We start from the raw sequence: 27985 nt of genomic DNA on the forward strand, positions 1-27985 counted from the left end.
GTACAGAAAATATATACCACAGTCCTACAAGCAGGCAGCAACATTTGATTTATACACTAAAATGATGTACGAAATTCATTAATTATGGTGTTATCTTCCTGCTGAAAAACCCTATTATGTAAAGATTAAAGTTTCAAAGACGTGAAATAGAAGATTGATGAAATTGTGAGGGGTTCTGACAAGCTGGGATTTGTGATGAAGATTGAGTGTGTATGTGCTATGATTTAAATACTTTCCTCTGAGAAGAAGACATGTATAAATGTCTAATTGGAATTAATATAGAAACCCAATACTGTTCTGAATCAAATCTCTGAGATCTATTGGAGAATGCCATACATACAATTAAACATAGAATTTCATATAAGGAAAATCCATAATAGGCATAATGTTTACTTCAACTTGATTATTTTGCTGATCAGTAATTTCTACTAATTAGCTTACATTGCAGAATTAGCCATATTTCTTGCATTAGATATATTGATGGCAAAAAAGGACCAAAAAACAAGTTGAAATACATGAACAGATGCTGTGTAATTATCGTAAAAACTGCCCCGTCTATTATTGGGAGATGACCTTTACAAATTATAAGATGACCTTTTGTGCTCTGTGACCGTTAGTGACTCCCCAGATAAAAGATTCCAACAAGTTTCTGCTCAGACAACGTAAAACTGTTTTTCTCCATTTTAAACACCACAGACAATCCTGTCCTAAATGTCAATGGTAGAAGTACAGTTATAAACTGCATGTCATAGATGGAAAGTTACAATGGAAAATATATGAACATAAAATAATCTTTTGCATAATGAAAAAGGATTTTGTCAGAGGTGTTGAGTGGCATATGCCTTTCTGTTGATAAAATGATTAAACAGCTATTCCTCCTAAACTACTGGAAAAATTTTGATGAAACTTGGTGGCACTACTATGAAGTTGTGTGGGGTAGGGGATGGAGTGGGTAGGGGTTGGGGTGGGTAGGGGATGGAGTGGGTAGGGGTTGGGGTGGGTAGGGGTTGGGGTGGGTAGGGGTTGGGGTGGGTAGGGGTTGGAGTAGATAGTGAGAATTTAAGTTGGCCCCTCAAGGACAGTTCTAGCTTTTTTCTGACATTCTTGTCTTTCTGCACCCCAAAATCTTACACATCATCAAAGGACCCTAATTAAGTAGGATGTAAGCAATATCAAATCAAACCTAAGGACTGCATTTTGAGGGCATTTTTGTTTGCTTTTAAATCTGTCAATTTTTGAAATATATGTATGTGATCAAATTGTTACATTTCAAACAATATAACTACATCTCTCATGCAGTTAGTACAATATTATATTTGTTGATTTCTGTTTCTCAGTTGCTGCTATTAGATAACGATTGTTCGAAAAAATTGTTATAATGGGGCAAATTCTGTCAGAAAACACAGGTTTTAACTTGTTAGGTAGCACATGACCTTCAGTGACAGAAGTTGGGTCCTGCTCATTGTTTACTACAATCCAAAGAAATATTAGCTGAATTTCAAAGCTATATAGTGCTTTGTGTTACAGTACCTTCTGTTTAATTTGATTTAATATTTTTTAACGAAAATTGAGATAGATTGAAACATTGATGTTTCCAACTCAAAAACCAAGTTTCATACGGCTGCGGTATGAAGCGCTAGTTGACTGATGGATTTTAATGACATTGCCGATCGTTATTCTTATGAATTTCCATAGTGATATGTGATATATTTATTTGAAATTGAAATACAAGTTAAAATGTTACAATAAAAACCACAGCATTGTTGTATTATTTACATGATTGATAAGTCCTCGGCCCGATGTATCTTCATCAAAACAAATTGAATCTAAAGCTTCCTTCTATGACAGTGTCTTGCCAGATGAAATGTATACGGCATTCAGATATCTAATATCTACAGCTAGCAGATCACTTTCCGAGGAAATATAGGGTTTTCGATTGGCTCTCACAACTGAAACTTTGCGGCTGCTAACTCTCCGATTGACAAGTATGATATATCACTCAATTCAAATGGATCGCTGGCCACTTATATATAGCGGCAATGTTTGAAAGACTGCTGCGACCGCTCATTCTGAACATCAGTATGGGGTAAAAAAGGCTTTTCAGATATTAAATGGGATTGGGTGGTTTTAAAAGATTTGAAATTGTTCTGTGATATAAATATGATGGTAGTGTGTTCTAATTGTCATTAAACTGGTTGAGTTATATATTTCATGCTTTATGTAATAATAAGTTCTCTGGATAAATAATTAAAGAAAGAAAGAAATTTCATATTGAAAATGTTTATGGAGGTTTTGTTGAAATTAAAACATCTTTGACCTCGGGTGCTAATGTCTATAATTTGATATATTTATTATTTGCCTTGAGGCTCTTTAGTTTGGAATATGACTGTTTTAGGTTCTTTGGTTCCTCGTATCGAACATGACTGTCTGAGGTTCTTTTGTACCCTGTATGGAACGTGACTGCCTGAGATTCTTTGACTCTCCATGTAAAACATGATTGCTGGAGATTCTTTGACTCTCCGTATGGAACATGACTGCTGGAGATTCTTTGACTCTCCGTATGGAATATGACTGCTTGAGATTCTTTGACTCTCCTTATGGAATATAACTGCTTGAGATACTTTGGTTCTTAGTATAAAACATGACTGTCTTAGGTTCTTTGGTTCCCTATATGGAACCTGACTGTCTCAAGTTCTTTGATTCCCTGTATGGAACATGACTGCCTGAGATTATTTGACTCTCCGTATGGAACATGACTGCTTGAAATTCTTTGGTTCCCTGTATGGAACATGACTGTCTGACATTCGATTCTCTGTATTGAACATGACTGCTTCAGAGTCTTTGGTTCCCTGTATGGAACATAAATTTTTGGAGAAGTTCTCTGTATGGAACATGACTGCTTGAAATTCTTTGGTTCCCTGTATTGAACATAACTTTCTGAAGTTCTTTGGTTCCCTGTATGGAACATGACTGATTCAGATTCTTTAGTTCCTTGTATGGAATAAGAACACAAGGTTCTGAATTTCTTATTTTACAAATTAATAAGATAGGCCATTTAGTATCTATACTTTTCTTCAAATTCAGGAATATCTTTAATTGGTACTCCTAGAAAGAAGGGAGCTTTGGGAATTTGTTTCTTTTTGCATCCATTAGATCAAAATGCATTTGTTGTCATATCCATTCTATTGAATTTCTTTCTTGACACCGACATTAAAAGTCCTCTGTGAGGTTCATAGCACATTAGTACATTAGCTGGCATTATTGAACATTAAGTTAATTTGTCAAATATAATTTTAGGTTTGTGAGTGTTGAATGATTATACAAGGTAAAAATGTGGTTATTTTGCTGGTTTGTACTTTGAGGATGTCAGTTGCTATTTTAAGGTTAATGTAGAAATTATATCCTTCCAGTATTATTACACTTCTTAAATCTGTTATTTTCTTCCTAATTTTCCACTTTCTAAACAGAAATAATATTTGTTTTGCTGAATTTGTTGCATAACGTTTGATGCAAGCGGATAATTACATTGCATGATCATAGAGAGTTACAGAACGAAACATTATAGTGCTAACCTTTAACTATTTACTTTGATATCATATATTTCACATAAATAACATTCCATTTATGGATTTGTACTAGTCAATTTACCACTACAAATCTGCTGTATCTTAGATAGATTGTGCCAGCCGAACCAGAGTACAAGTGGTTCACTCCTTTGAAGCCTAAAATTTGAATCAAGATGGCTGATCTGCTGATTTGCTTTTGTCATCGAAACTGTATTATACATTGGACCTGTTGTCACACAGTTTAATAAAAAATTCTTGAAATCTGGAATTGAAATTTGCTTTATGTTAATAACAAGATGGAATACATTTATAGATCTAATAAATTGATATATTAACATCGAGATAATTCTCTAATTATATAGATGGATTGATATCTACAAATTAAAAGGAAGTAGGGGTCCTAATACTGCTGACATCTTTTCCTTATTTTGACACACTTTGTTTTTGTGTTACAAGTTTTCTTACTAAGTCAGTCCAATGGTGATTTTAACATTGGTTATCAGCAGAGAAATGTTAAATGGACATTTTCCGTAAATGTACGCTCTTTTTAGGTCACCTGAGACAAGTCTCAGTGACCTATCATCGCCTTTTGTCCGTCGTCGTCCGTCGTGCGTCGTGCGTCGTCGTCGTATGTCCGTAAACAATTTACATTTTCGTCTTCTCTCCAAAACTGCTGAAGCATTTCAATGAAATTTTGCACAAAGCTTCTTAGGCATAAGGCAATCAAAATTGTGAATTATATGGTCCCCACCCCAGGGGCTGTGGGGGGCAAAGGGGTAAAATTGAGTAAATTTCAAAATCTTCTTCTCTCTCACAGATGTGGTAGAATCAAATCTCTTCATAGATAGAAAGGTCTTAAGGTCCTTTACAAAAATTGTGAATTATATGACCCTGGGTTTTAGTTTCCCCTGGGGAGGGGGTTAAGTTTACTATATTTATATTGGGAAAACACATTTTTGCGGATTATTTGGTCATTTGTAATAGGAAAAGAGTCAAATGTTGTCAGATTATCAGTATGAGATGGCCATTTAATCCTATTAACAAATTTTCTATGACTGACCCCAGGACTTTAGGGGCGGGGTCAAAAGGGGTCAAATAGGCTAAAACTTCAAAAATCTTCTTCTGAAATTCTGGAATGGTAGAATCAAATATTTTTCATAATAGAAAGGTCTTAAGGTCCTTTACAAAAATTGTGAATTATATGACCCTGGGGTCTGGTTTAGAAATTGTCAATAGTTCAGAGCCAAAAATGTTCTCGGAGGGCAGTTTATAGTTTTAGGAACATATTGTGAAAATGGGATGTTATTTAACACGACAACTTCAAGACACATATGTTATATGTCTTTATTTGTTTCATTAATATTCAAATACCGGCTCTTGTTTAAAATGTTAGTTCAGCAAAAATGAAATGGGATGTTATTTAACAAAGGCAGGGTTATGTTTTAAGATATCACAAAGGAAATTGAAAGTATAATATACTAGAATATTATTTTATTTTGAAGCTACCATTAATTGATTTACCAAATTGAAAAACAGAATGGCTTTAATTCATTAATGACCTGGTGTGTTCAGACTTTTGCAGGTGTTACCATTTCCTCTCAGCTCTGCCAGGCCATTTTACACAATGATGGTTCTTGATCATAAAACAATGTCCGTGACTTCTTTGAAATTGATATAGAGTTTTTCCATCTTTGAGAATACATTGTGGGAGGCAGTTGTCTGCTGCAAAGATTTAAGTCTACATTTTTATGGAATAATGGAAATCAATCCATCAGCTGAAGTGCATTTGTTTGCTGTGAGAGCATGTTTCTGTTTCATCATCCTTCCTAATTAACATCAGGTCAAAAACGTTCCCAACAACTCTTTGACTATCAAAGATTACTTCTAAATTAAAAGCAAAAATCCTATCAATTTCAAAAAGTTCAGAAAAAAGAATAAAATGATACTGTTTTTCATCAGAGGATTCAATACCCTCCTTTTTTCTTCTATTTCTCACTAAAAATATGTTCAGAATGTCAAGAGGTCAATAAGATGCCTTCCTAGTTGCTGACATGGTAGAAATGATTATCAGAGAAAACGTCTACAACAACAACAAGAGTCCAGGGACTTACTTTAATTGTCTGGCACAAAGAGATAAGAAAGTATCGATGGAAGAAAAAACACATAAGGCCAAAGAAAATGGACTCCAAGATACCTCTGTAATGGAATTTATAAATATTCCGATTACACTCAATATAGCTCTGGTTACTACAAATACACTGCCACCGCGCTGATTGGAAAAACAAGACCGTTGGTGATCCAGACATGAGGATATTTCGTGGAGACATAACAGCTATTGACAAAAATGGTTACGGTTATATTACATGTTTTTATTTTTATCATTGCAGGGGTGGATGAGGCCTATGTGTTTTCACTGATATGAAATACAGTAAAACCAGAATGCTCGGATACACATGTTTCCTTTGATGTCCGTGGTTAATATAGCGGTGATACCAGAAAGCTATTAACAGGACTAATATAGAGAATCCTCCAGTTCTTTATTGAAAAAAATATTGATACAGTTCATGTTCAACAGGCCTATTCATCGGGTTGTTATAGAAACTATACAAAAGTCATATTGTATTCTTTAAAGCTGAAAAATCATAAATTGTGTTGTAGGAGGATGTAGAAAAAGGCTTCAACAAAACAAATAATGCAGAAAGTCAGATGGTATTCCTTAAAGCTAAAGAATCATCAATTGTCTTCTAACGGCTATAGAGTAATACTTCAACAAAACAAACAATACAAAATGTCAAATTGTATCCCTTACAACCATAAAAATTATGAATTGTCTTTCAAGGGTGGGAACATTTTTTCAACAAAACAGAGTTGAAAATCCACAGCAAAACCTAGCATTGTTTTCCATCACATGTGACATCATAAATGTTAATCTATGAACTAGCCATTAGCCAAACCATAATCTCCGAAATACTTTTGTAATTCATTCAAAATAATTATAGCTATAAAATTGCAAGATTGGCTGTTTAAATTGTTGGCTTGATCAACACATTGATGAACAGCTGAAACTGTATGGACTTGACAATTGTATCATGCAATTGCAAAAGCTGCTGGAATGGGGCTTGTTTTGGATTTAGACAGAGCCAGACACATTAAGTATCTATCAGGTCAGCAGCAATCCACCAGTATACTGGGGAGGGAATTTGTTAGAAACCTTTCATATCAGTTACTGGTCACCAGCCATTTTGAACCCCAAGTACAGAAAAGTGAGATCCATATTGGACTGCTTACCCTGTTGTGATAGGTACAATCAACTTAATGGACAACTCCGATCTCCATTGTTGATTGAAAATGATGAATTTTTCATAGAGCTCATATCTTCAATTTCCTCTTTCTTGACTTTTAACCTTCATGAGCAGAAGGTCGGCAAGTGTAATTATCAGGTTAATAAAAACCACAAATTTCCTAATTATATCTCGACCACATTTCAAGCCATTTACGACTCCAGCAGAATATGTAAGAATTTGACCTTTGGTAGGCATTCATCTCAATAATGATCAAATTATTTACTAAACCAATTCTGCTTGACATTGAGTATTGTACCGTTTTTGAAGAATTACAAAATTGATAAATGTTGATGTGAATGAAACAACTGCCACTTCTGTTAATTTCATGGACATCTGTGTCAAATTGCCTTTGAAAAAGTCATTGTATCATTTCGTGCCGTCAAGAACTTTAATTCGGTGTATGTTGTAGTGATTTTGTGAAAGATCATATTTGTTTTGTCGGCCCTCTAAACAAACATATCAGGGTCATCAACCCGTTTGAATAGGTCTATTTTGCTAAGGTAACTCAATTAAAAAGTTGAAATGTTTGAATTTTGAAATAAAAACTGTTTGAAGTGGCTGTGCCTTTAAAGTTTCTGCTGGCGATTGATCTCGTCTGAAGATTGATTTTGACTAGCCAGTGGAGATTCTGGGTACCTGTTGAGTGGGTGTCAACAAGGTTAGCTTCTGAGTGCCATCAGAAACGAATTTGATATCGCAGTGATAAATTATGTTTGATGTGGAGTTCGGTTTTTGTATTTTGAATTCTCTTGATGAAACACCCAGGTTATATTACTAATGTATTAGTTTTTAATGAGTTGCACAAATATCCTAATCTGAATCTCAATGTTGAAATCTCGCTTTGTGTATTTTTGTTTGTTTCTCTTAACTAAAAATATTGATGTTTTGTTGGCATTTTTGTGATCAGTATTCAATTGAAAATTGAAATTTATCATTCTATAAATAAATATGATTTTAATGAAAATTTTGGGTAAAAAATATGGAAGTAATATGAAATATATGATCTGTGTTATCCATTCCAATAATGAATTTTATAATAAATATGCCTTTAATGAGAATTTTATGATAAAGATATGGAAGGAATGGAAATGAATATTCAGCGAAAACCTTATCAGTGTCTGGGTGAACAATGGGTTTGGCGATATCACTTTGAAATATGTCGACAAACCCTTCACAGTGAGGTAACATATGCTAGCTAAATGGTGATCTTTTGATCTAAACTTTAATATCATTGGCCCTTTGATAACTCCCAACACTTAACAAGTCAACAAGTGATTTCCAACATGTCTTTACTTAACATGTTTTACACGACTTTGTCACCAGGAATTTTAAGGAGTGTGAAAACCATGTTGACATATGACAATCTGCCAATTCATTGAGAGATTTACCGCACATTTATATTCCCTTTGTGTAGAAATAGAAGGAGCTACTTGAGTGATTGGAAGGGCTTATTTCAGAAATATAGGGGAGATAAAAGAACTTCTTGACCTTAAGGTGATCTTTCCTGACTTTCCACAAGCTTTCGACATTTGCAGACATTTTGGAATGAATTTGTCTTGGGGTTTTATCACCAGATCAAATGTTGCACATTTTAAGGTAATAGATAACATTGTGGTGGTGAGATGGGATGGAGACCTATTTGTAACAACTTCAAAGTCACAAGTCTATACCTCTACAAACACAGACTTTCTCTGATGGATTTCTTACTTCAAAGTTTTCTTTTTTTAGTTCTTTAGATCGCCTGCCTGCCTGGTATCTTGATACAATGTATACATAGGTGGGGTCTCATTTACACATATTAAAAATCAAACAAATAGACAAAATGTATATTTAAAAAAGGTGGTAAATAGCATTGAAATAATACAATGTATTTATTGGCATTTTTCATCTTCTAAATGTAAAGTTAGCCTTAATTAACATTTAAAAAATGCAAAATGAGCCACCAATACAAGGCCTATGGTGATTATCAAAGTTAAAACATAGTTTGTTAACAAAATATGTTTTTGTAATTATATTGTATGTTATTGATATTTATATATCTCTGACGCTTCGCGAAAAATGCTGTGAGCAATGCTACCGCTTTTGAGTAAAAAATCTACCTTTTTTTGGTCACCAAAGGTTAACATGTCTGAGGTTACGATCTTCAATATAACTGAGGTAGTCCAGTATGGATAGTTAATAGCTGTGCTGCACCTGATTGTTTTTGTCTGTGTATTCACTTTATTGGCAATTCATCTTCTGATTTCTTATGCCAATTAATCCCTGTAATTGTCTGATTGGTTCATTTTAGACTTAATAGTTACAATAGAGTGGTTATATTATCTAATTACTTCATTTCTTTTGTGGTTTTCCGTGATATGGCATTGAAAGGCTAAATTATAATCTTTGACAAAAATTGGCTTTCTTCATTGCATAACGACCTGGTGGAATGTCTTATCAAAACTTTCTTTTAACACATTTTAAAACTGAAAGTTTGTCTTTGATAAATTTTGTTTTACCTCTTTCGGTTTGACAATTGTATGAAAAGTGTGCAGTACCACTAATACCCCTAAAACATCAATTAGACTGAGACCCCTGTATCAGGTAAACAACACAATGTAAACAAGACACTATTGGTACATATTCTGAACCACAGGACATCTGAACTACACAATCCTGTTTTAAAGTAAATAAAAATCTGCATCCTTTTAGTCTACCTGTTTGATGTGACGATGGATAAAACAAGCCAGGGGATGGCGAGAATCATTAAAATTCTTCATTTGTAATGCATCAGACGGAATGTTGTTGTCAAAGGAGGAATTTGTTCATGTGTTGGAAAAGGGCTGGTCAACCAAACACTTTAGTTATGTGGGTTTTCTCTTCCTCTAGTGTTTGATGGGATTAATAGGTGAATAATTAAAAGGTTTGAGCGATGTTTGACTTTATTGCAATGTTTGGAGATTATTTTGAAAGAGTTTGGCTTGTACAGGTGCAAGTGACACAACATATTTTTGAAGTTTTCCTCAATTTCTACCTTAAAATCTTGGTACCACTGTATACTTTCATTAAAGAGGGGTTCTTCCGTATTTGTACTCAATTTCCATTGGTTGGCCACGTTACAAACTTTGCATTTATACCAAGTTTATCCAGTAATTTTGAATTACGACATGATATAATCCTGGTCTCAGAATTATTTCAACGACACCATAGATAAAAAGTATGAATTATTCTTTACAATTTGGTAATAAAAAAAAAAAAGCTCATGACTTATATAAAAATTAAAATCAACCTAGGAATAATACAGATGATAAGATATGTTTATTGAGAACAAATATTAAAATGCTCAAATGCATGGGGATACTTTATAAGTAAAAGATAGAACTCCACTGTAAAGCCGAGCACACCAGATATGGACTCACGTGACACAAATATCTTGAATATATGTAAAAGGAAAATTAATGTATTTCCGAGTTACTGATCCAGACAAGGCACAACAAATGAAATAATATGTTTTACAGGCAGCTGTAAATTAATTTCTGATCAAACGTCAAAGGTCAAGGGACAGAACTATAGAACTATGAGAGAAATATACGAGAAAAATAATTTTACACATGCTTACTAATTGATTATTTGGTTTAAGAAAATAATGTTTCAAGTGTAAAAGAAATATTTTTGCTATTTTGTTCAAGAAAAGGACATAGAAGTCCAAAAATATTTGTGTACGTGTCAACCGGTGCGACAAATGTAGGAACACGATTATTCAGCTGTTACACATGTAAGGAAGGGTCGGTCCTTGTTTTAGAATGTACCCTGGTAACATTGTGGACTCTGGTGTATGAGTTATCCCCCCTCCCTGTGCCCTAGGAGGGGGCTTTTGGTCTTTTACCACATCGAGTCTGTGTAAATCATTACACTGCCGTGAGCATGGAGTGCAGTCTTGGTATACTTCAGTGCTCCTTGTTTTGATTGGTCTGGAACAATTCGTGATATGTTGAGATGTATTTCATATTCCCACTGGTAACGACATCATAATTGTATCACGAGGAAAAGAGAGAAATTTCACAAATAAATTTGGTTTTATTACTTTCACACTATACCTACACACCAAGGAGATCACAATTTACTGGAGTGAAATTTTATAGCTTACAGATAAAACTTGAAATTGTGAATTATTGTGTAATTTTTTACATAGTGAATATTGGCAATTATGTTTTTTTGTAAATACTAATACCAGAAATGGACACTATTAAAGTTGAAATTCACTTCACTATTTGTTCTCAAACGATGGAAAATGCAGAAATAAAATGTTTTCCAAAGTTAAATATGATATTTACTTTCAGAAATTAAAAAAAAAAGTTAAAAAAAAAAAGGTTCAGATAATATTATTGGGTAAAAAATAATCCAATGTGAGAGTATGACTGCATATGAAAAGACTAATTATGAACCAAACTCCTGAAACATTTTTTTATTGGAAAAGTAATGATGAAGTATTCCAGCTTGCTTGTCCTTCACTGTTTTACAAGGATACGCTGAGAGGCTTGGCCATGGCCTATTAATAAAAGTATCGTAAAACATGCAAAAGAAAGGGTGGTGTTAGTAACATAGGTACATAAAAATGGTAGCAAAGTCTGAAAGAAGGAATAACTACTCTAGGTGATGTAGAAGAATTAAAATGGCTGAAGGCCATACACATATTCCATCTTTTGTTATTGCTTTTTGACACAATAACGGCTGATGAAATAACGTTCGTAATACGTCATCAAAATAAAAAAAAAGAAGCTCTTAGTTTGAGAATGAGTCTTAATTCATCACATTGTAATCGTGTCAAGTTTTGTATGGTACATCAAATTTATGATCTCTACAAAATTGTCTTTATTATGTTTGAAGATTTATCTATCTGTTTACAAACATAAATTTTCCGTGAGGATATTTCATTAGTGAAATTAAAGTTTAATTTGTATTATATTTCTGTAACGTGGGTAGTTATTTCTTTTAAAACATAAACACCAATGATCTGGAAATAAAAGTTTACGTTATCTTGATTAGTTTACATAATGTGTTGTATAAGCTATACCAACAGTGACATAATACTGAATTGGTGTTATGTCCCTTTAACAACTGCTGTCTTTACCAGGTATTCAGCATTAGGCCAAAGTAAGAGTTCTCCGGAAAAAATCACAGACCAATGTCCAATACCTTGTAACTTGATCTATTCCGGTTTGTCTTCATTGTCCTTGAGAGTTTGAATCTTTCCGAGATCATTCATTGACAATAACTGTAGTGACATTTGAACACCAGACGGAGAGGAAGCCGGTGTTGCTATACAGAAAAGGAAAGTTAAAATGCTATTGCGGATATTGAAAATCACTTAACCTTGCTGTATGCTATATTTCTGGTGTAACAAGTTGGTGGTAATTTTCAGAAATTAATATTTTGTTACAGTTAATTGTCACATGTTTTCTATGTATACTTTGGCCGTTGTAAGTTAGTATCTTACATAACATACCCTGCCCTACAATTTAAGTTAGATGTTTATAAGCATTTAAGTATCTTACATAACAAACAGTGTCCTATATGTCTACACTGGTGTAGAATTTGTCTGAGAATGATACAGATATTCTGACAAACTTTTTATCTTTTTTGCTCAATTCCTTTCACAGGAATCTGCTAAGGACATGCTGTAGATCCAGCTTATTGTGTTTTGTCATCACCGAAGGCTTAGGCGATGGAGCTATTTTATCTTCTACAAAATTGATTTTAAGTTCCTGGGGCCACAACTTAATGAGAAAGTGTACTTGTTAGGAATGCAATCTTGCTCATAAACATGGTGTGTGTGATGAAGGTATGAGGAAACTGGTGCTAATGCATATTTCTACTCCACTAAGAAGTTTAATGCTGAGCAGATGAAACCTCTTGGGATTATCATGACAAACTGCAAAGTTGTCAAATTTAAGAAATGATTGGAATTTTTTTTCGCTCTTTCGGCAGATAAGATTTTTAAATATTTTGAATCACAATGCCAAGGTCTTAGCAGCTTCTAGGTAGAAAATAGAGTTTTCTCGTCAATTTGTCAACAAGGAATTGTTGAAATTAGTGTCTTTTGTGGTGCCTCTTGTCAGTGTTTCTTTTACACAGTGCAGTAGGCATGTGTCGTCATGGTTTTGTTTAAATTTAGGTTAAGTATTGATTTTTTCTCCCAGAGAAATATTAAATTATGGTACATTGGAATATTCTGCCAACATCAGTTTTAAAAGAAATATTTATATATTCCTTTACCAATCATTCCTCCGTGTATGCATGATATGTACCTCCTGCATAGAAAGTACCAGTATGCTTTTTATTATATTCCTACCAAAACCTGCCCTTCCTGAATAACATAAGAATCCACCCTCTACCAAAAATTGCCAGTTTCAACTCATTTTGTCCAAAGTGGTTGAACTTTGTATGAGAGCACTATTGACAGTTATTTTCAAGAGTCTCTGACTTAAACCTGAAGCTCGCCCCTAATCCAGGTTCCCCCCTCAAATAATTACCTGTAGTGTTAATTGAGGGAAACATTTGAAATATTGATAGAAGTTTCATGTGTATTATGGAATAGCTGGCACATCATGAGGGAGTAGGTGAATAGTATTACCTACAGCAGAAGACAATACCTACAGCTATACACATAATGATCCTTCCAGCTTATGGATGGAAGATCATGCGGAGGGGAGGTAACTCTGTTCCTACTTCTTCAAACACTTTGTAGAAAAATAAACTACCTACAGATGTAAGAACTGTATTAAAAACCTTTAGAATAAATCTGTGCATTCAATGGAAAAGACATTTGGATTTTGATGAGATTCGCAGATTTTCTCCATATCTCTGATAGAATATTTAAGTTTTGAATTGCGTCTCTATGTAAGTCTTAAATATAACCACTCGTTCATTTTAATGTCTAGATTTTCACACATTAATCATTTTGAGAAAACAAAAAAAAGTATGAGATAGCTTTATAATTCATTATTTTGTTTGGTAATATTTTATTTATCGTTTTGTCTTAAAATCAAATATCTGAGGTTGTACGTTATATGTATTTTATATGTACGTTAAACAATAATTCTTCTGGAACGACAATTCTTTAATAGAATATGAGATTCTTAGTATTGATTAAATTATAATATTGCAAACTCAACACTAAATCTTTTTCCCTCGCAAAGCTACAAGCACTTGTCCAATCCTGTAAGGGGAGGTAACTGGTTCCCACCATCAATTTTTAAATGCAAGGCGTGGAATCGCAATCAGTCTCAAACATAAAAACACCTGACATAAAATATCTGTTGAAAGGAGCACATTGATTTTTATTGTTGTTAAATCAGCTCGTTGGTGGAATTTAATCTCTGACATGTTCGTTAACGACGGGGAGTATATTCAGTTCATACCTGTGTACCTTTACGGGTACTCCATAAATATTTACATTACCTTTATAGGTATTTAAGTGTCTGCTTGATTTCACGCCTCAATATACGCTGATTACCGCCCATTTTCTCCTATTGTCGTGTTTATACCATTGCTGTATCCGTTTCAGACTTTGTATTATTTTGTCACACAAGTATTTGGAATTAAACATTAATGACGGCCCTAAAAGTGGATATTTTTTTCCGTGACTGATTCTCGTCGTTGCCATCTGTAATTGAATCTTAGGGTGTCCCCCTCTCTGTGAGGTTGACATTCTGCATTATACGTATAATACCAACTCTAGCCGCTGTGACTCTCACAGGCCGGAGTCGTAACAATCTTAATAAGCAGTTTGATTTTGTCATGCTATAATTATACAGTATCTATACCATTCCTAATAATTATATGTCAATACTGGAAGACTACCATGAACAGATATGTCTAATTGTAAAATTCCATTGTCAAAGCTGGCTATGGACATTATTAGGACAAGTCTGAAGCAGCTGGTATTAAAGTTAATTATTAAAAATGATATAATTAGCAGAGCTATGTCTAAAGTCATCTGTGTACTACTATCATGTATAGCATAAGTTATCATTATGTATCTTTTAAGTTACCTGTGGCTCAGAGTTATCTGCACTTGCAGGTAGGTATTAATTGTGACATCATGTGTTTTCGAGCGTGATGTCATACTTTTAAGAGATAATGATGTAAATTGCCGCTTACAAAATAATCACTTCACAATTAATACCTACCCACAAGGGAACTAACTGTAATGCGCAAAGATGGAATACAATGGTTATGTGTCTAAGTTTTATCTGTTAATCAATTGATTGTAAACTGTTTGAGACTTTTAAGGATACAACTTCATTTTACCAATATTTCAAAGGTTATGTCAAGGGGATGCCATTTAAGTCCCTCTGTCTTAAAACATTTTTTTTTCTTATCGCCACAACTTATGTACATCAAAAAATTAATCTCTCATTGGGAATAGGAACAAAATCTTTTAGTCAATGGTAAAATTTAGCTGTCATGCAAATGCTGAGAATGCAAGTTTTAATTTATGTAAACTCATTAAAATTATTAAAAATACTCATGAATGAAAATTGATAAAATCTCTGATTTTGGAAAATGAGAGAAAACACCTTTGTGAAATTAAAATCCTTGCTTGTCATTCAGGATACGCCATTAATTAAAAAAAAAGTTTGTTTGCTGATTGAATCAGTTAAGTTGGCATTTAAAATAAACATATTTATCATCTGGTGTTTTGCCTAGTATAGCCTGAGAATTTCTATCAATGCTAATCATTTTTATGCAAGTCATTTAGACCTATTATGTTTCTATTTTTGCTAAAAACCACACCCTTCATAATCCAACAACTTTAACCCAAGGTCGGAAATTGGTAGGAAGTATACCAATGTGATGTGTTTTCAGTCATTAACTGTGGAATTTATCCTTATGAAACGGAAAGACATGGTTTGTGTTAGAAAACTGCCAAATAAGACATGTAATTTCCTGTGTTTTCTTAATAGACCTGTGTGTTTTATCTGTTTACAAGAAATTAATGAAATTGCATTTTTCTTGTTGTTACAGTTACAAATGAAATTAACGTAACAGCTCTTTGGACAATAATTGAAGAATTTTAATTACTTTGACTTTTAAATTCACCTTAACCAGAGGTCATGGTATTTGACGTTGTTCAGCTGCCTTGTTTTTATTGCAGTTTCACACTGATAATTGTCACATTTACTTTCACAAAAATTAGTTTAGTTTTGGAAAAAACAGTGTTTTAGTTATCAATGTTATTTTCGTTTTCTTTCCATTTTCTCACGGTTAAAACTAACAATTTGGTATAGATTAGATGGTGTTAAGAGTGACATTGAGGTTGTCAAAGAAATTTCTAAAATTCGGATTGACAATATGTCATAAATTTGATGATGAAGGAAAGCCAAAGTACACAGAGAAAATCAACAACATATTGCTGGTACTTTATACCTGCCCCATGTAACAAATTTGCAACCCTTCTCTTCCATATTTGATAGCAACTTCAAGCATTTCCCTGACTATGATTAAACTACCAGAAACTCGTTCAGGATCAATAAAATGCTTGAGCCAGTGATATCAAAATTATTGGAAAGGAATTTGTTACTGTCAAGTTTGATATGACAGACAATGTTCCGGAAATAATGCAAGTCACACTTGCAAATTCATTGTGAAGAGGTTTTCATTGCAAGCTCTGACATGAACTTGATGATTGTCGAAAGGAAAATGACAACGATCAGGATGCCAAGGTCATTGATATAATCTGAAGGTCAAACCATCTTTAGAAAAGCTTGATTGAAAGGTAGTATGGCGGAGAGAAGGGGATACAATAGAAGTCAAACGTATTAGTGACCTCTAGGCTTGGATCTAATAATGCTTGTTGGATGTTGTTATGAATACTGAAAGGACAGGGAAATATACATTTCAGGATAATTGCTGATCTAGTACCCCCATTCAGGTTGTGCTGATTATTCAGGGCCTAATTAGATCTATGAAATTTGAAACCAAAATTTGTGTTGGTTTAGTAATTGAACAGTGTCATGGCAAATTCAATAAGGATTCTTTTTAGATAGAAATGTTGGTTGGTGTTTTCTTAGACTGACTGATGCTGGACAACAGAGTCTGGATAGTGTTCACATGGTCCAATGTACTCATATGATCTTATAGGATTAAACTATCAAAAGAATGACATTGGTTGTTTTTATCTAGAGCCTCAAAAATCTCTTTAAATTGGATAAAAGTTTACTAAAGGTATAATAAGTCTTCAGCAAATGGTTTGTTTGATATTGGGCCTTTACATAATTAACATTTGGTAAGGAAAAGTAGGCATTGTTTTATGCAATTTAGAAAATGTTTCTGTAGGAAACATGGTTTTTGGAAAAAAAATTGACATGTAACATTGTAATTGAAAACATTTTCTTTAGATTGAAAAATGTAGATTTTTAATTAAAACATGTTTTTACACCTAGAAATTCATTAATGTACATGGCAATGCTTTTAACATAAAACCCAGTATTTCTAACTTTGTAATCAACTTCCTCATTTTGTTTTCTCTTCACTTGAAATTGGAAGTGGGAAGTGTTTGGTCGTTGGCTCTTATCAACACTGTGTGATTTGATGGCTGTTTAAAAAGTCTGTGGTTTAGAGAGGTGACAATTCCAGGGTTAGTTTGGAATGATTTCCAAATAATATCATATACTTTTTTATTCAAAATGCGAATTACTGTTATCTTAAATGTTCTCTGATTCATAGGGAACATTAAACATTAAAGTTCCTTTCTAACTTTAGCTTAGAAAGTATCCATTTGTCTTTCTAGTGTTTTACGCTTATTATTTCACATGATTTTACCCATGCCAAATCTAGTCTGCTTCCTTCCGTAGTGATAGCCTTTCCCATTTCTACTGTAGCATGTACTGTGTGCCTAATGTCTTGTCCCGTTTGTAACATGGTATCCTTTCCATTTCTATGGTTCCTTTCACTTTCTTACATTTTAAGGGTTTTCCTATTGATGGATTTCCATTACGTATAATTTTTTACTTTCTGTCATTCACTTAAGACATCAATACTTTGTGCAATATGAATTTTATGCTATAAGCAAATTAAAAGCTTTCCAAGTACTAGTTATAGTTTGGTTGTTTTTCTCACAGAACTCCAGACCTGACAGCACCATAACCATGAACTATATGTTTTGGTGACATTAAAACAAACTACAGCAATAGTATCTGAAGGGATGTTTTGAATGGTCAAAGTTGATTAAGTACAGGTTCATAAAGTACAAAGATTTGAGATATTTAAGTGTAATGTACTCGGAATTTACTATACTTCTCTGGCACTCCATTAATCATCGAGATTTTCATTCAGAAAAATGATCTGGCTCTCATTAATGTTTGACTTCTGAAATATGAATACATACTGCACCATTTTTCTATGTCATTGTTCAATGATTACAGGTAAATAATGGGATGTTTAGGTTTATAACACCTTAAGTTGTCCAGGTGCAAATATGTCTCTCTTCTAACATCATAACGCTGGAAATCAGTATGGTTAGCTTAATGATGAAAAATGAAAACAAAATAAAATCATGTTCCAGCATCAATTGAAGTCTCATTAATTTTTTTCACAAATGTATTGTTAAAACTTACATGTATGAAATATCATAAAAATATGAAGAAGAAATCAAGATGTTTTTCTTTGTTTTTCCACTGAACATGAATCACAGGACAAAGCTAAATTTTGGAAAGAAAAATATTGAGGAAAGATATTTGAATAGACCACGCCCAAAATGATATGTTCAAATATAGACACGTTTGACATATCCCCTTCTAAATTTGTTTCACATTACACCTGACGTCAAAACAATGCTGTCTATCAGTGTCGAGTTACCCGTTTTCAGACAATCCTTCCCTCTCTTCCTGTAGGACCGTTGGACACTAAATACCTTATACAGGCCTGATTGGTGTAGGGTGTCTCTGGGTGTTAGTGCAGTTCATTGTGAAATAATGTCATCGTTTGGCTCGGGTCTTTTGTAAAACTTGAGAAATTTATAGACCTAAACTGTTATTCAGGAGTCATCTTTTCACCACCTTAATAAATCCAATAGTAAATCATATTAGTACAAACCTATTGCCTGGCTTCATACTATTTTTACTATCTGACATATATTACACAGAGGGTCATTTAGGACATGAGGTATATTTCCGTGTAGCCAGAGAAAGCCACAGATTTTTGGTTAGTATGTTGTTGAAGATTGTACCAATTGTTGCCTTAAAAGCCATGACCCAATGGTGCAGGACACAGAACAGCCAAATAAGGTAACTACTCAGCCTCTTCAGCCCACAGGTAGAGAATAAGTGGTAGAATAGTCATTTAGATCTATGTGCCCCAAAATTGAAGGCTTAAAAGTTGTAGAATATCTGACATCTTAACCATAATGTCACAGTATATGCCAGAGTACTTGGGAACTGTCAGTGGTATTATATTAACCATTAATCCAATGTAGCACGCTCCTCTTCTCTTACTGATCATCATAGACCTGGAGTCCTGATCTGGCTGATATACTTTCTTCTGGCCTGTAGTGAAATTTTACTGGGTTGATTAAGTGTATGTGACAATGCATTCCTAGCTCTTTTGAGTACTTTGCTGATATAACTCAACCAGGGTACTTGAAAGTAGAAAGTCTCCTATTCAGTTCAGGGAGCATTTGACACCTCATAGCATTGTTGGTAAGATAAATCAATAGTTATATGATTTGCTTGTTTAGTAATTCATATGAAGTATAAATCTAGATAGTGTTAATTGAATACAATCAACTTCTGTACGAAATACAGCCTGTTCTACGGAAGTTTGATTTGTCCCCATCTCTCTCACAATCGCAATGGAGATAATATGATTCCATGACTTTGTAATTAGATTTGTCATCAGAGATAAATCCACCATGCTTTTATGGTTCTGCATTAAACATTGATAGGTATTCTTACACATTCCTGTGGTATATTTCATACCATTGAACACACTATGAGGTTTCACATTGCACCAGATAATTATGTTTTTAGAAGTGCTGACTGGTAAGGAGGTTTCTGCACTGAATGAATTCTTTGACCTCCTTTGTCTAACTTCTTGAACACTGAGATTTCTTCAGTTCTTAATGTTAAATAATATCTTGCCTGAAATTTTCCGCAATTCTAAAATTTTTATACAAGTGGTCCCATATGTCCTTGATCTGTGACCTCTTTCATATTGTCAAAGACTTCCTAATTTTAAAAACCTTAATATTTACCCTAGATTCCGTGACCTTATGACCTCACTGACTTACCCCCTAGCCTACGGATTCTACCTAATTTCCTTGTCATCCAGACCCAAAACACTGGCACTGATATTTTACCCAATTTTTGTACTTGCATAACCTGTCTTCCATCACCTTCTTCAATTTTGACCTCCTGAACTCTGACCCTATAAACTTTCTGACTTTTTCCTCTGCCTTATCTCACCTTTATGCTCTTCTCAATCTCCTTGATATTTGGCCTTCCTTAGTCTTCCTTTGAGTCTGGCTCTGACTTTGCTGATCTCCTCTTTGCCTCTGACCTTGCTAATCTCCTGTTTGACCCTGATCATGCTGATCTCCTGTTTGACCCTGATCATGCTGATCTCCTGTTTGACCCTGACCTTGTTGATCTCCTCTTTGCCTCTGACCTTGCTGATCTCCTGTTTGACCCTGATCATGCTGATCTCCTGTTTGACCCTGACCTTGTTGATCTCCTCTTTGCCTCTGACCTTGCTGATCTCCTGTTTGACCCTGACCTTGCTGATCTCCTGTTTGACCCTGACCTTGCTAATCTCCTGTTTGACCCTGACCTTTTGATCTCCTCTTTGCCCCTGTCCTTGTTGATCTCCTCTTTGCCTCTGACCTTACTGATCTCCTGTTTGACCCTGACCTTGTTGATCTCCTCTTTACCTCTGACCTTGCTGATCTCCTATTTGGCCCTGACCTTGTGGATCTCCTCTTTGCCTCTGACCTTGCTGATCTGCTCTTTGACCCTGACTTTGCTGATCTCCTCTTTGACTCTGACCTTGCTAATTTTCTCTTTGACTCTGACCTTGCTACCTATTCTTTTGCTCTGACCTTGTTGATCTCCTCTTTGCCTCTAACCTTGCTGATCCTGTTTGACCCTGTCTTTGCTAATCTCTTCATTGCCTCTGGCCTTGCTAATCTCCTCTGTGCCCCTGACTTTGCTGAACCTTCTTTGCCCCTGACCTTGCTGATCTCTTCTTTGCCTCTGACCTTGCTGATCTCCTCTTTGCCTTTGACCTTGCCGAACTCCTCTTTGCCTCTGACCTTGCTGATCTCCTCTTTGGCTCTGACCATGCCGATCTCCTCTTTGCCCCTGGCCTTGCTGATCTCCTCTGGCCTCTGACCTTGCTGATCTGCTCTTCGACCCTTACTTGCTGATCTGCTCTTTGCCTCTGACCTTGCTGATCTCCTGTTTGACCCTGACCATGCTGATCTCCTCTTTGCCCCTGACTTTGCTGATCTCCTCTTTGACTCTGACTTTGCTGATCTCCTCTTTGCCCCTGAACTTGCTAATCTCCTCTTTGCCTCTGGCCTTGCTGATTTCCTGTTTGACCCTGACTTTGCTGATCTCCTCTTTGCCTCTGACCTTGCTAATCTCCTGTTTGACCCTGACCTTGTTGATCTCCTCTTTGCCCCTGACCTTGCTGATCTCCTCTTTGCCTCTGACCATACTGATCTCCTGTTTGACCCTGACGTTGCTCAGATCTCCTTGATCATTTGCTGTCTTGGATTAAAGGATATCTTTACCTTGACTTTTAGAGTAAAATTTCTGATTGATTACTTTATACACTTAAGACAAGTGGATTGATTGCAGCGTCTATATATTTTGGAAATCATTGTTATCAATAGCTTGAAAACTTTGCTTAAACTTGCCTGTGATATTGATAGGGATCACATAAAGTATGGAATGCATTGTCGAATTTATATCTGACCACATAAAGTATGGTATCTATTGTCCAATTTATATCTGACCACATAAAGTATGGTATCTATTGTCTAATTTATATCTGACCACATAAAGTATGGTATCCATTGTCTAATTTATATCTGACCACATAAAGTATGGTATCTATTATCCAATTCATATATGACCACATAAAGTATGGTATTTATTGTCTAATTTATATCTGACCACATAAAGTATGGTATCCATTGTCTAATTTATATCTGATTACATAAAGTATTGTATCTATTGTCTAATTTATATCTGATTACATAAAGTATGGTATCCATTGTCTAATTTATATCTGATCACATAAAGTATGGTATCTATTGTCTAATTTATATCTGACCACATAAAGTATGGTATCTATTGTCTAATTTATATCTGACCACATAAAGTATGGTATCTATTGTCTAATTTATATCTGACCACATAAAGTATGGTATCTATTGTCTAATTTATATCTGACCACATAAGGTGTGGTATCTATTGTCTAATTTATATCTGACCACATAAAGTATGGTATCTATTGTCTAATTTATATCTGACCACATAAAGTATGGTATCTATTGTCTAATTTATATCTGATCACATAAAGTGTTGTATCTATTGTCTAATTTATATCTGATCACATAAAGTGTTGTATCTATTGTCTATTTATATCTGACCACATAAAGTATGGTATCTATTGTCTAATTTATATCTGACCACATAAAGTATTGTATCTATTGTCTAATTTATATCTGACCACATAAAGTATGTATGTCATTAATCTGACATAAGTATGGTATCCATTGTCTAATTATATCTGACTACATAAAGTATGGTATCCATTGTCTAATTTATATCTGACCACATAAAGTATGGTATCCATTATCTAATTTATATCTGACTACATAAAGTATGGTATCCATTGTCTAATTTATATCTGACCACATATAGTATGGTATCTATTGTCTAATTTATATCTGACCACATAAAGTATGGTATCCATTGTCTAATTTATATCTGACTACATAAAGTATGGTATCCATTGTCTAATTTATATCTGATCACATAAAGTATGGTATCCATTGTCTAATTTATATCTGACCACATAAAGTATGGTATCCATTGTCTAATTTATATCTGACCACATAAAGTATGGTATCTATTGTCTAATTTATATCTGACCACATATAGTATGGTATCTATTGTCTAATTTATATCTGACCACATAAAGTATGGTATCTATTGTCTAATTTATATCTGACCACATAAAGTATGGTATCTATTGTCTAATTTATATCTGATCACATAAAGTATGGTATCTATTGTCTAATTTATATCTGACCACATAAAGTATGGTATCTATTGTCTAATTTATATCTGACCACATAAAGTATGGTATCTATTGTCTAATTTATATCTGATCACATAAAGTATTGTATATATTGTCCAATTTATATCTGATTACATAAGGTGTGGTATCTATTGTCTAATTTATATCTGATTACATAAAGTATTGTATCTATAGTCTAATTTATATCTGACTACATAAAGTATGGTATCCATTGTCTAATTTATATCTGACCACATAAAGTATGGTATCCATTGTCTAATTTATATCTGACCACATAAAGTATGGTATCCATTGTCTAATTTATATCTGACCACATAAAGTATGGTATCCATTGTCTAATTTATATCTGACCACATATAGTATGGTCTCTATTGTCTAATTTATATCTGACCACATATAGTATGGTATCCATATATCTGTTCACAAAAGTTATTATGAAATTAGAAAACAAAGCTTTTGGTGTTATGATAAAGCTAAGCAAGCTTGATTGATTCAAAAAAGATATATTTTTTTTCAATTTTCAAGCAAACATTTTATCTAACATACTTCATCCATCATGATCTAGCATTTTGTCCCAATCCATCATTGTTTGATTCAGAGTAACTTGAGGCTGTACTGGAGATTGACATCTGTGGAGGTTGAAATAGACTGTAGGTGTAAAGTCCTGTTTCAGTATCATATTTCCTATCTTCTACATGATTATCAATATACATTGCCATAATCCTTACGAAATGTCAGTGTAATTATAGACAAAATATAGAATTAAATATCTACTTACATTCACCCACAGGCCCTATCAGACTTAACCTTACGTTAGACTAGTTAAGAAGCTGGTTTAGAAATTGATATGCAGTGTAAATTGCATTCTAGATGTTTATTTCAATCATGTGAATAATCTTGTTTTCTAGGTACAACTGACATTTCCAACTCCTCATTAGCATAAATGGTCGCTTCAGAAGAAGTCCTTAGAATGTCCATTGTAGGTACATAGGACTCCAATGAACTTCCTACGACTAGACATTTCCTGGCATTGAGACACAGCCAGAGAAGTACAACTAACACCATCAGGTGTGAAGTCAACAGAGAGAAAAAGTGGTACGTAAGGTGATCTTGTTTTCAGTAAATTTCTGTTTCAGACTGTGTCAGATAAGGAATGGTGCATCGTGGGAATTCCTCATACAGTTGCTTATATGGACAAACTGTAAAATCTATACTCAGCAGATGTTAAAAGCTCTCGCATCATCCGTGCGACCTAGAACAATGTGTAATTTGCCGAAAGATTTGAACACAAGATTATATGGTCAATTACTATGTTTTCTTATAGCCTAAGGCTAATGGATACTTCTACCCTCCCTACATTAGTTTTGCCAATGTTTAAAATGGTTTTCCTGCTTTTATTTTTCTGACACCCCTATAAATCTATAATTGGATGTTCTTAATGGTGGTTTTTGGGTCTGTGATTATGTTTTATAGGGTAAGACAGGTTGTTTGTTTTAGAAAGCACTTTTAATATTCGGTTGGAGATCTAGATCTGACGATGCAGTCAATAATTTTTGCAACCAACCTGTAATTATATCACAGCTAGGAAAAGTAAGGCAATGGATTATAGATTATCAGGAGGCTAGGAGGAAAGGAAGTGAGCAGAATGAAATATGATTTGTGCCAATTCCTGGATAGTTATATTGCCCCATTGCTCGGGTGTGTATTTATGCAAAACATGATTCTAGTGTGAATTTATTATCATGGTATACCAGTTATGGCATTGAGAGATGAAAGGGTACTTTATAACTTTGTGCAAATGTGAGGTTAAAAGTAAAAAATTACACAACAGCTGCTGTTATGACATGACCTATATATCACCTTGTCATGACCTTCATTACGGTCAAATTTATTTTTATGAGAATTAAATCATTCAGTAGTTGTATATTCAAAGCAATAATCATTAGTTTAAGTAATAAATAAAGTTTAGGGGAAAACAGGTTTTTAAGTGACATTCTGACGCAATATGTTAGGACACAGGGGTGTAAAAATTTATTTCAAAGCACTAGCCCAGGGCTAGTAGACACCAAAATTTCACTAGCCCGGCCTAAATATCTACTAGCCCAGCGAAGAAAAAAAAATGGAAAATTTATAATACCTGTATTTTTTATATAAAATTCAAATATTTTTAATTGAGTGAGTTTTTTTATTATTTGCATTTACATTTTTTTTATTTAATTAAATTCAAATAAACATTAAAGAAAATCTTTAATCTGTGATATTTCTAGAACACAATTTTCAGATTTTTTTTTAAAATCCTGAATCCGGATTCCGGATTCCCGACCTTTGACCCGGATATTAGAATAACCATAACAAATATGGCTGCCTGCTGCAAGCATGGCTTTGCTGCCGACTTTTTGAGGAATAGATTCCAGTTCTTTAACATCGTTTTTGTAACTATTAAAATTTACTGATCTGATAGCTGAGATGACTTATTTGATGGTTTGTATATTGTTTTTTTAGAACTTGTGTTGCAAATTACGTAACTTTCACATGAAATGCTATGCTATTCACTGTGGTGATCGGGAGGTCTACTGTACCTGTCTACAGTCGTCAATAAATTAGACAACATGACTCCAGATTAAGATTTAAAGTTAGACACGAATATTACATAGAATTGCAAAATTTTAAAGTGTTATTTTGACTTAATTTTGATTTTTTCTTTTTGAAATATCGTTGAAAAAAGTCACTAGCCCCGGGCTAGTATGGCTAAAATATCCACTAGCCCAAGCTGAAAATTTGGTAGCCCCGGGCGTCGGGCTAGTGGATTTTTACACCCCTGAGGACACATTCATTTTTTAAATTGCAAGTAACTTAACAATTTTTGAGACATCGTTTGTGTGTTACACCCCATGCAAGATGGATCAATTTCATCAAAGCTTGAAAAGATATTTACCATGTCCCAAACTCTTCAGAAACACACAAAAAAAATTATATTGAAAAATGAATAAAACAATTATATAGCTCCTATGTATGGATAATGATATAGCAAATAGGAAATATCAAATGTTGCGATTATGAATTGGATATCCAGATTATCAATCAATGAGTATTCAAAAGCCAGATATCCAGATTATCAATCAATGAGTATTCAAAAGCCAGATATCCAGATTATCAATCAATGAATATTCAAAAGCAAGACTTTCATTTGTTATGTTAGTGAAAATTGTCTCATATCATATATAAAAGTTGGATACAAGTTTGATTTACAGAAGTTGCATGTGTTAATCTGAAAGTGACCTCAGAGGGAAAGGACAACATTGGCCGCCGAGGGAAAAAACAAATATGACAGGATTTTAGGTACCTAACAATATATTGGCTCAGGTGAGAAAATACCAATGATGGTCTGAACATGTCCATTGTTTTGACACTTGGGGTCAGACATGTGAAGTCACCTTAGCTCAGAGAAGTTATTCATCATCTGCAGGGATCTACTGATCAATGGAGGGATTTTATCTACTGATCAATAGAATTAAATGTGATCGAAATACCACACAAATATACCCAGTGGATACTACCTCTCCTCCTCACAATTAAATAGAGATATATAAGTACTGGTTCTCTTCTACTCTCTTCCTCATTCTCCTAATCTCGTTTGTCCTTTTCATTCTCCTTGTCCTCCTCATCTCGTTTGTCCCCCTCATTTCATCTGTCCTCCTCATTCTCCTCATCTCGTTTGTCCTCTTCATTCTCCTTGTCCTCCTCATCTCGTTTGTCCTCCTCATCTCGTTTGTCCTCCTCATCTCATTTGTCCTCCTCATCTCGTGTGTCCTCCTCATCTCATTTGTCCTCCTCATCTCGTTTGTCCTCCTCATCTCATTTGTCCTCCTCATCTTGTGTGTCCTCCTCATCTCGTTTGTCCTCCTCATTCTCCTCATCTCCTTTGTCCTCTTCATTCTCCTTGTCCTCCTCATCTCGTTTGTCCTCTTCATCTCATTTGTCCTCCTCATCTCGTTTGTCCTCCTCATCCCGTTTGTCCTCCTCATCTCGTGTGTCCTCCTCATCTCGTTTGTCCACCTCATCTCGTTTGTCCTTTTCATTCTCCTTGTCCTCCTCATCTCGTTTGTCCTCCTCATCTCATTTGTCCTCCTCATCTCATTTGTCCTCCTCATCTCGTTTATCTTCCTCATCTCGTTTGTCCTCCTCATCTCGTGTGTCCTCCTCATCTCGTGTGTCCTCCTCATCTCGTGTTTCTCCTCATCTCGTGTGTTCTCCTCATCTCGTTTGTCCTCCTCATCTCGTTTGTCCTCCTCATCTCGTGTGTCCTCCTCATTCTTTGTCCTCCTCATCTCGTTTGTCCTCCTCATCTCGTTTGTCCTCCTCATCTCGTTTGTCCTCCTCATCTCATTTGTCCTCCTCATCTCCTTTGTCCTCCTCATTCTCCTCATCTCGTTTGTCCTCCTCATCTCATTTGTCCTCCTCATCTCGTTTGTCCTCCTCATCTCGTTTGTCCTCCTCATCTCGTTTGTCCTCCTCATCTCGTGTGTCCTCCTCATCTCGTTTGTCCTCCTCATCTCGTTTGTCCTCCTCATCTCGTTTGTCCTCCTCATCTCGTTTGTCCTCCTCATCTCGTTTGTCCTCCTCATCTCGTTTGTCCTCCTCATCTCGTTTGTCCTCCTCATCTCGTTTGTCCTCCTCATCTCGTTTGTCCTCCTCATCTCGTTTGTCCTCATCTCATTCTCCTCATCTCGTTTGTCCTCCTCATCTCGTTTGTCCTCCTCATCT

At 34.7% G+C, this 27985-nt stretch overlaps 3 protein-coding genes across 5 annotated transcripts in view; 1 reads left to right on the forward strand and 2 right to left on the reverse strand.

Annotated features, from left to right (window-relative positions):
- Window positions 1-21303: 21303 nt before the first annotated feature.
- On the reverse strand, window positions 21304-21606 carry LOC138322224 (large ribosomal subunit protein uL29-like). The gene has a single exon (XM_069266270.1). It carries the CDS (start codon window positions 21604-21606, stop codon window positions 21304-21306), a length of 303 nt encoding a protein of 100 aa, XP_069122371.1.
- Window positions 21607-24182: 2576 nt separating this feature from the next.
- The window catches only part of LOC138321252 (discoidin domain-containing receptor 2-like), a 245975-nt gene continuing 242172 nt past the window's right edge, over window positions 24183-27985 (forward strand). Inside the window, exon 1 of one of the 3 annotated variants that reach the window (XM_069264798.1) lies at window positions 24183-24316. The gene's annotated coding sequence lies outside the window, so the exon portion shown is untranslated. The remainder of the gene's footprint in view (window positions 24317-27985) is intronic. The other 2 variants (XM_069264796.1, XM_069264797.1) reach the window with 2 other exon arrangements.
- On the reverse strand, window positions 26794-27933 carry LOC138322225 (trichohyalin-like). The gene has a single exon (XM_069266271.1). The coding sequence runs from the start codon at window positions 27931-27933 to the stop codon at window positions 26794-26796; it is 1140 nt and encodes a 379-aa protein (XP_069122372.1).

Source organism: Argopecten irradians, chromosome 4 (assembly GCF_041381155.1).
Source record: "Argopecten irradians isolate NY chromosome 4, Ai_NY, whole genome shotgun sequence".
Classification (NCBI taxonomy): Eukaryota; Metazoa; Mollusca; class Bivalvia; order Pectinida; family Pectinidae; genus Argopecten; species Argopecten irradians.

Coding starts and splice junctions, on each gene's coding strand:
- LOC138322224 (XM_069266270.1), bottom strand. CDS start 21,606: ATGGTCAGAGGCAAAGAGGAGATCAGCAAGGTCAGGGGCAAAGAGGAG.
- LOC138322225 (XM_069266271.1), bottom strand. CDS start 27,933: ATGAGGACAAACGAGATGAGGAGGACAAACGAGATGAGGAGGACAAAC.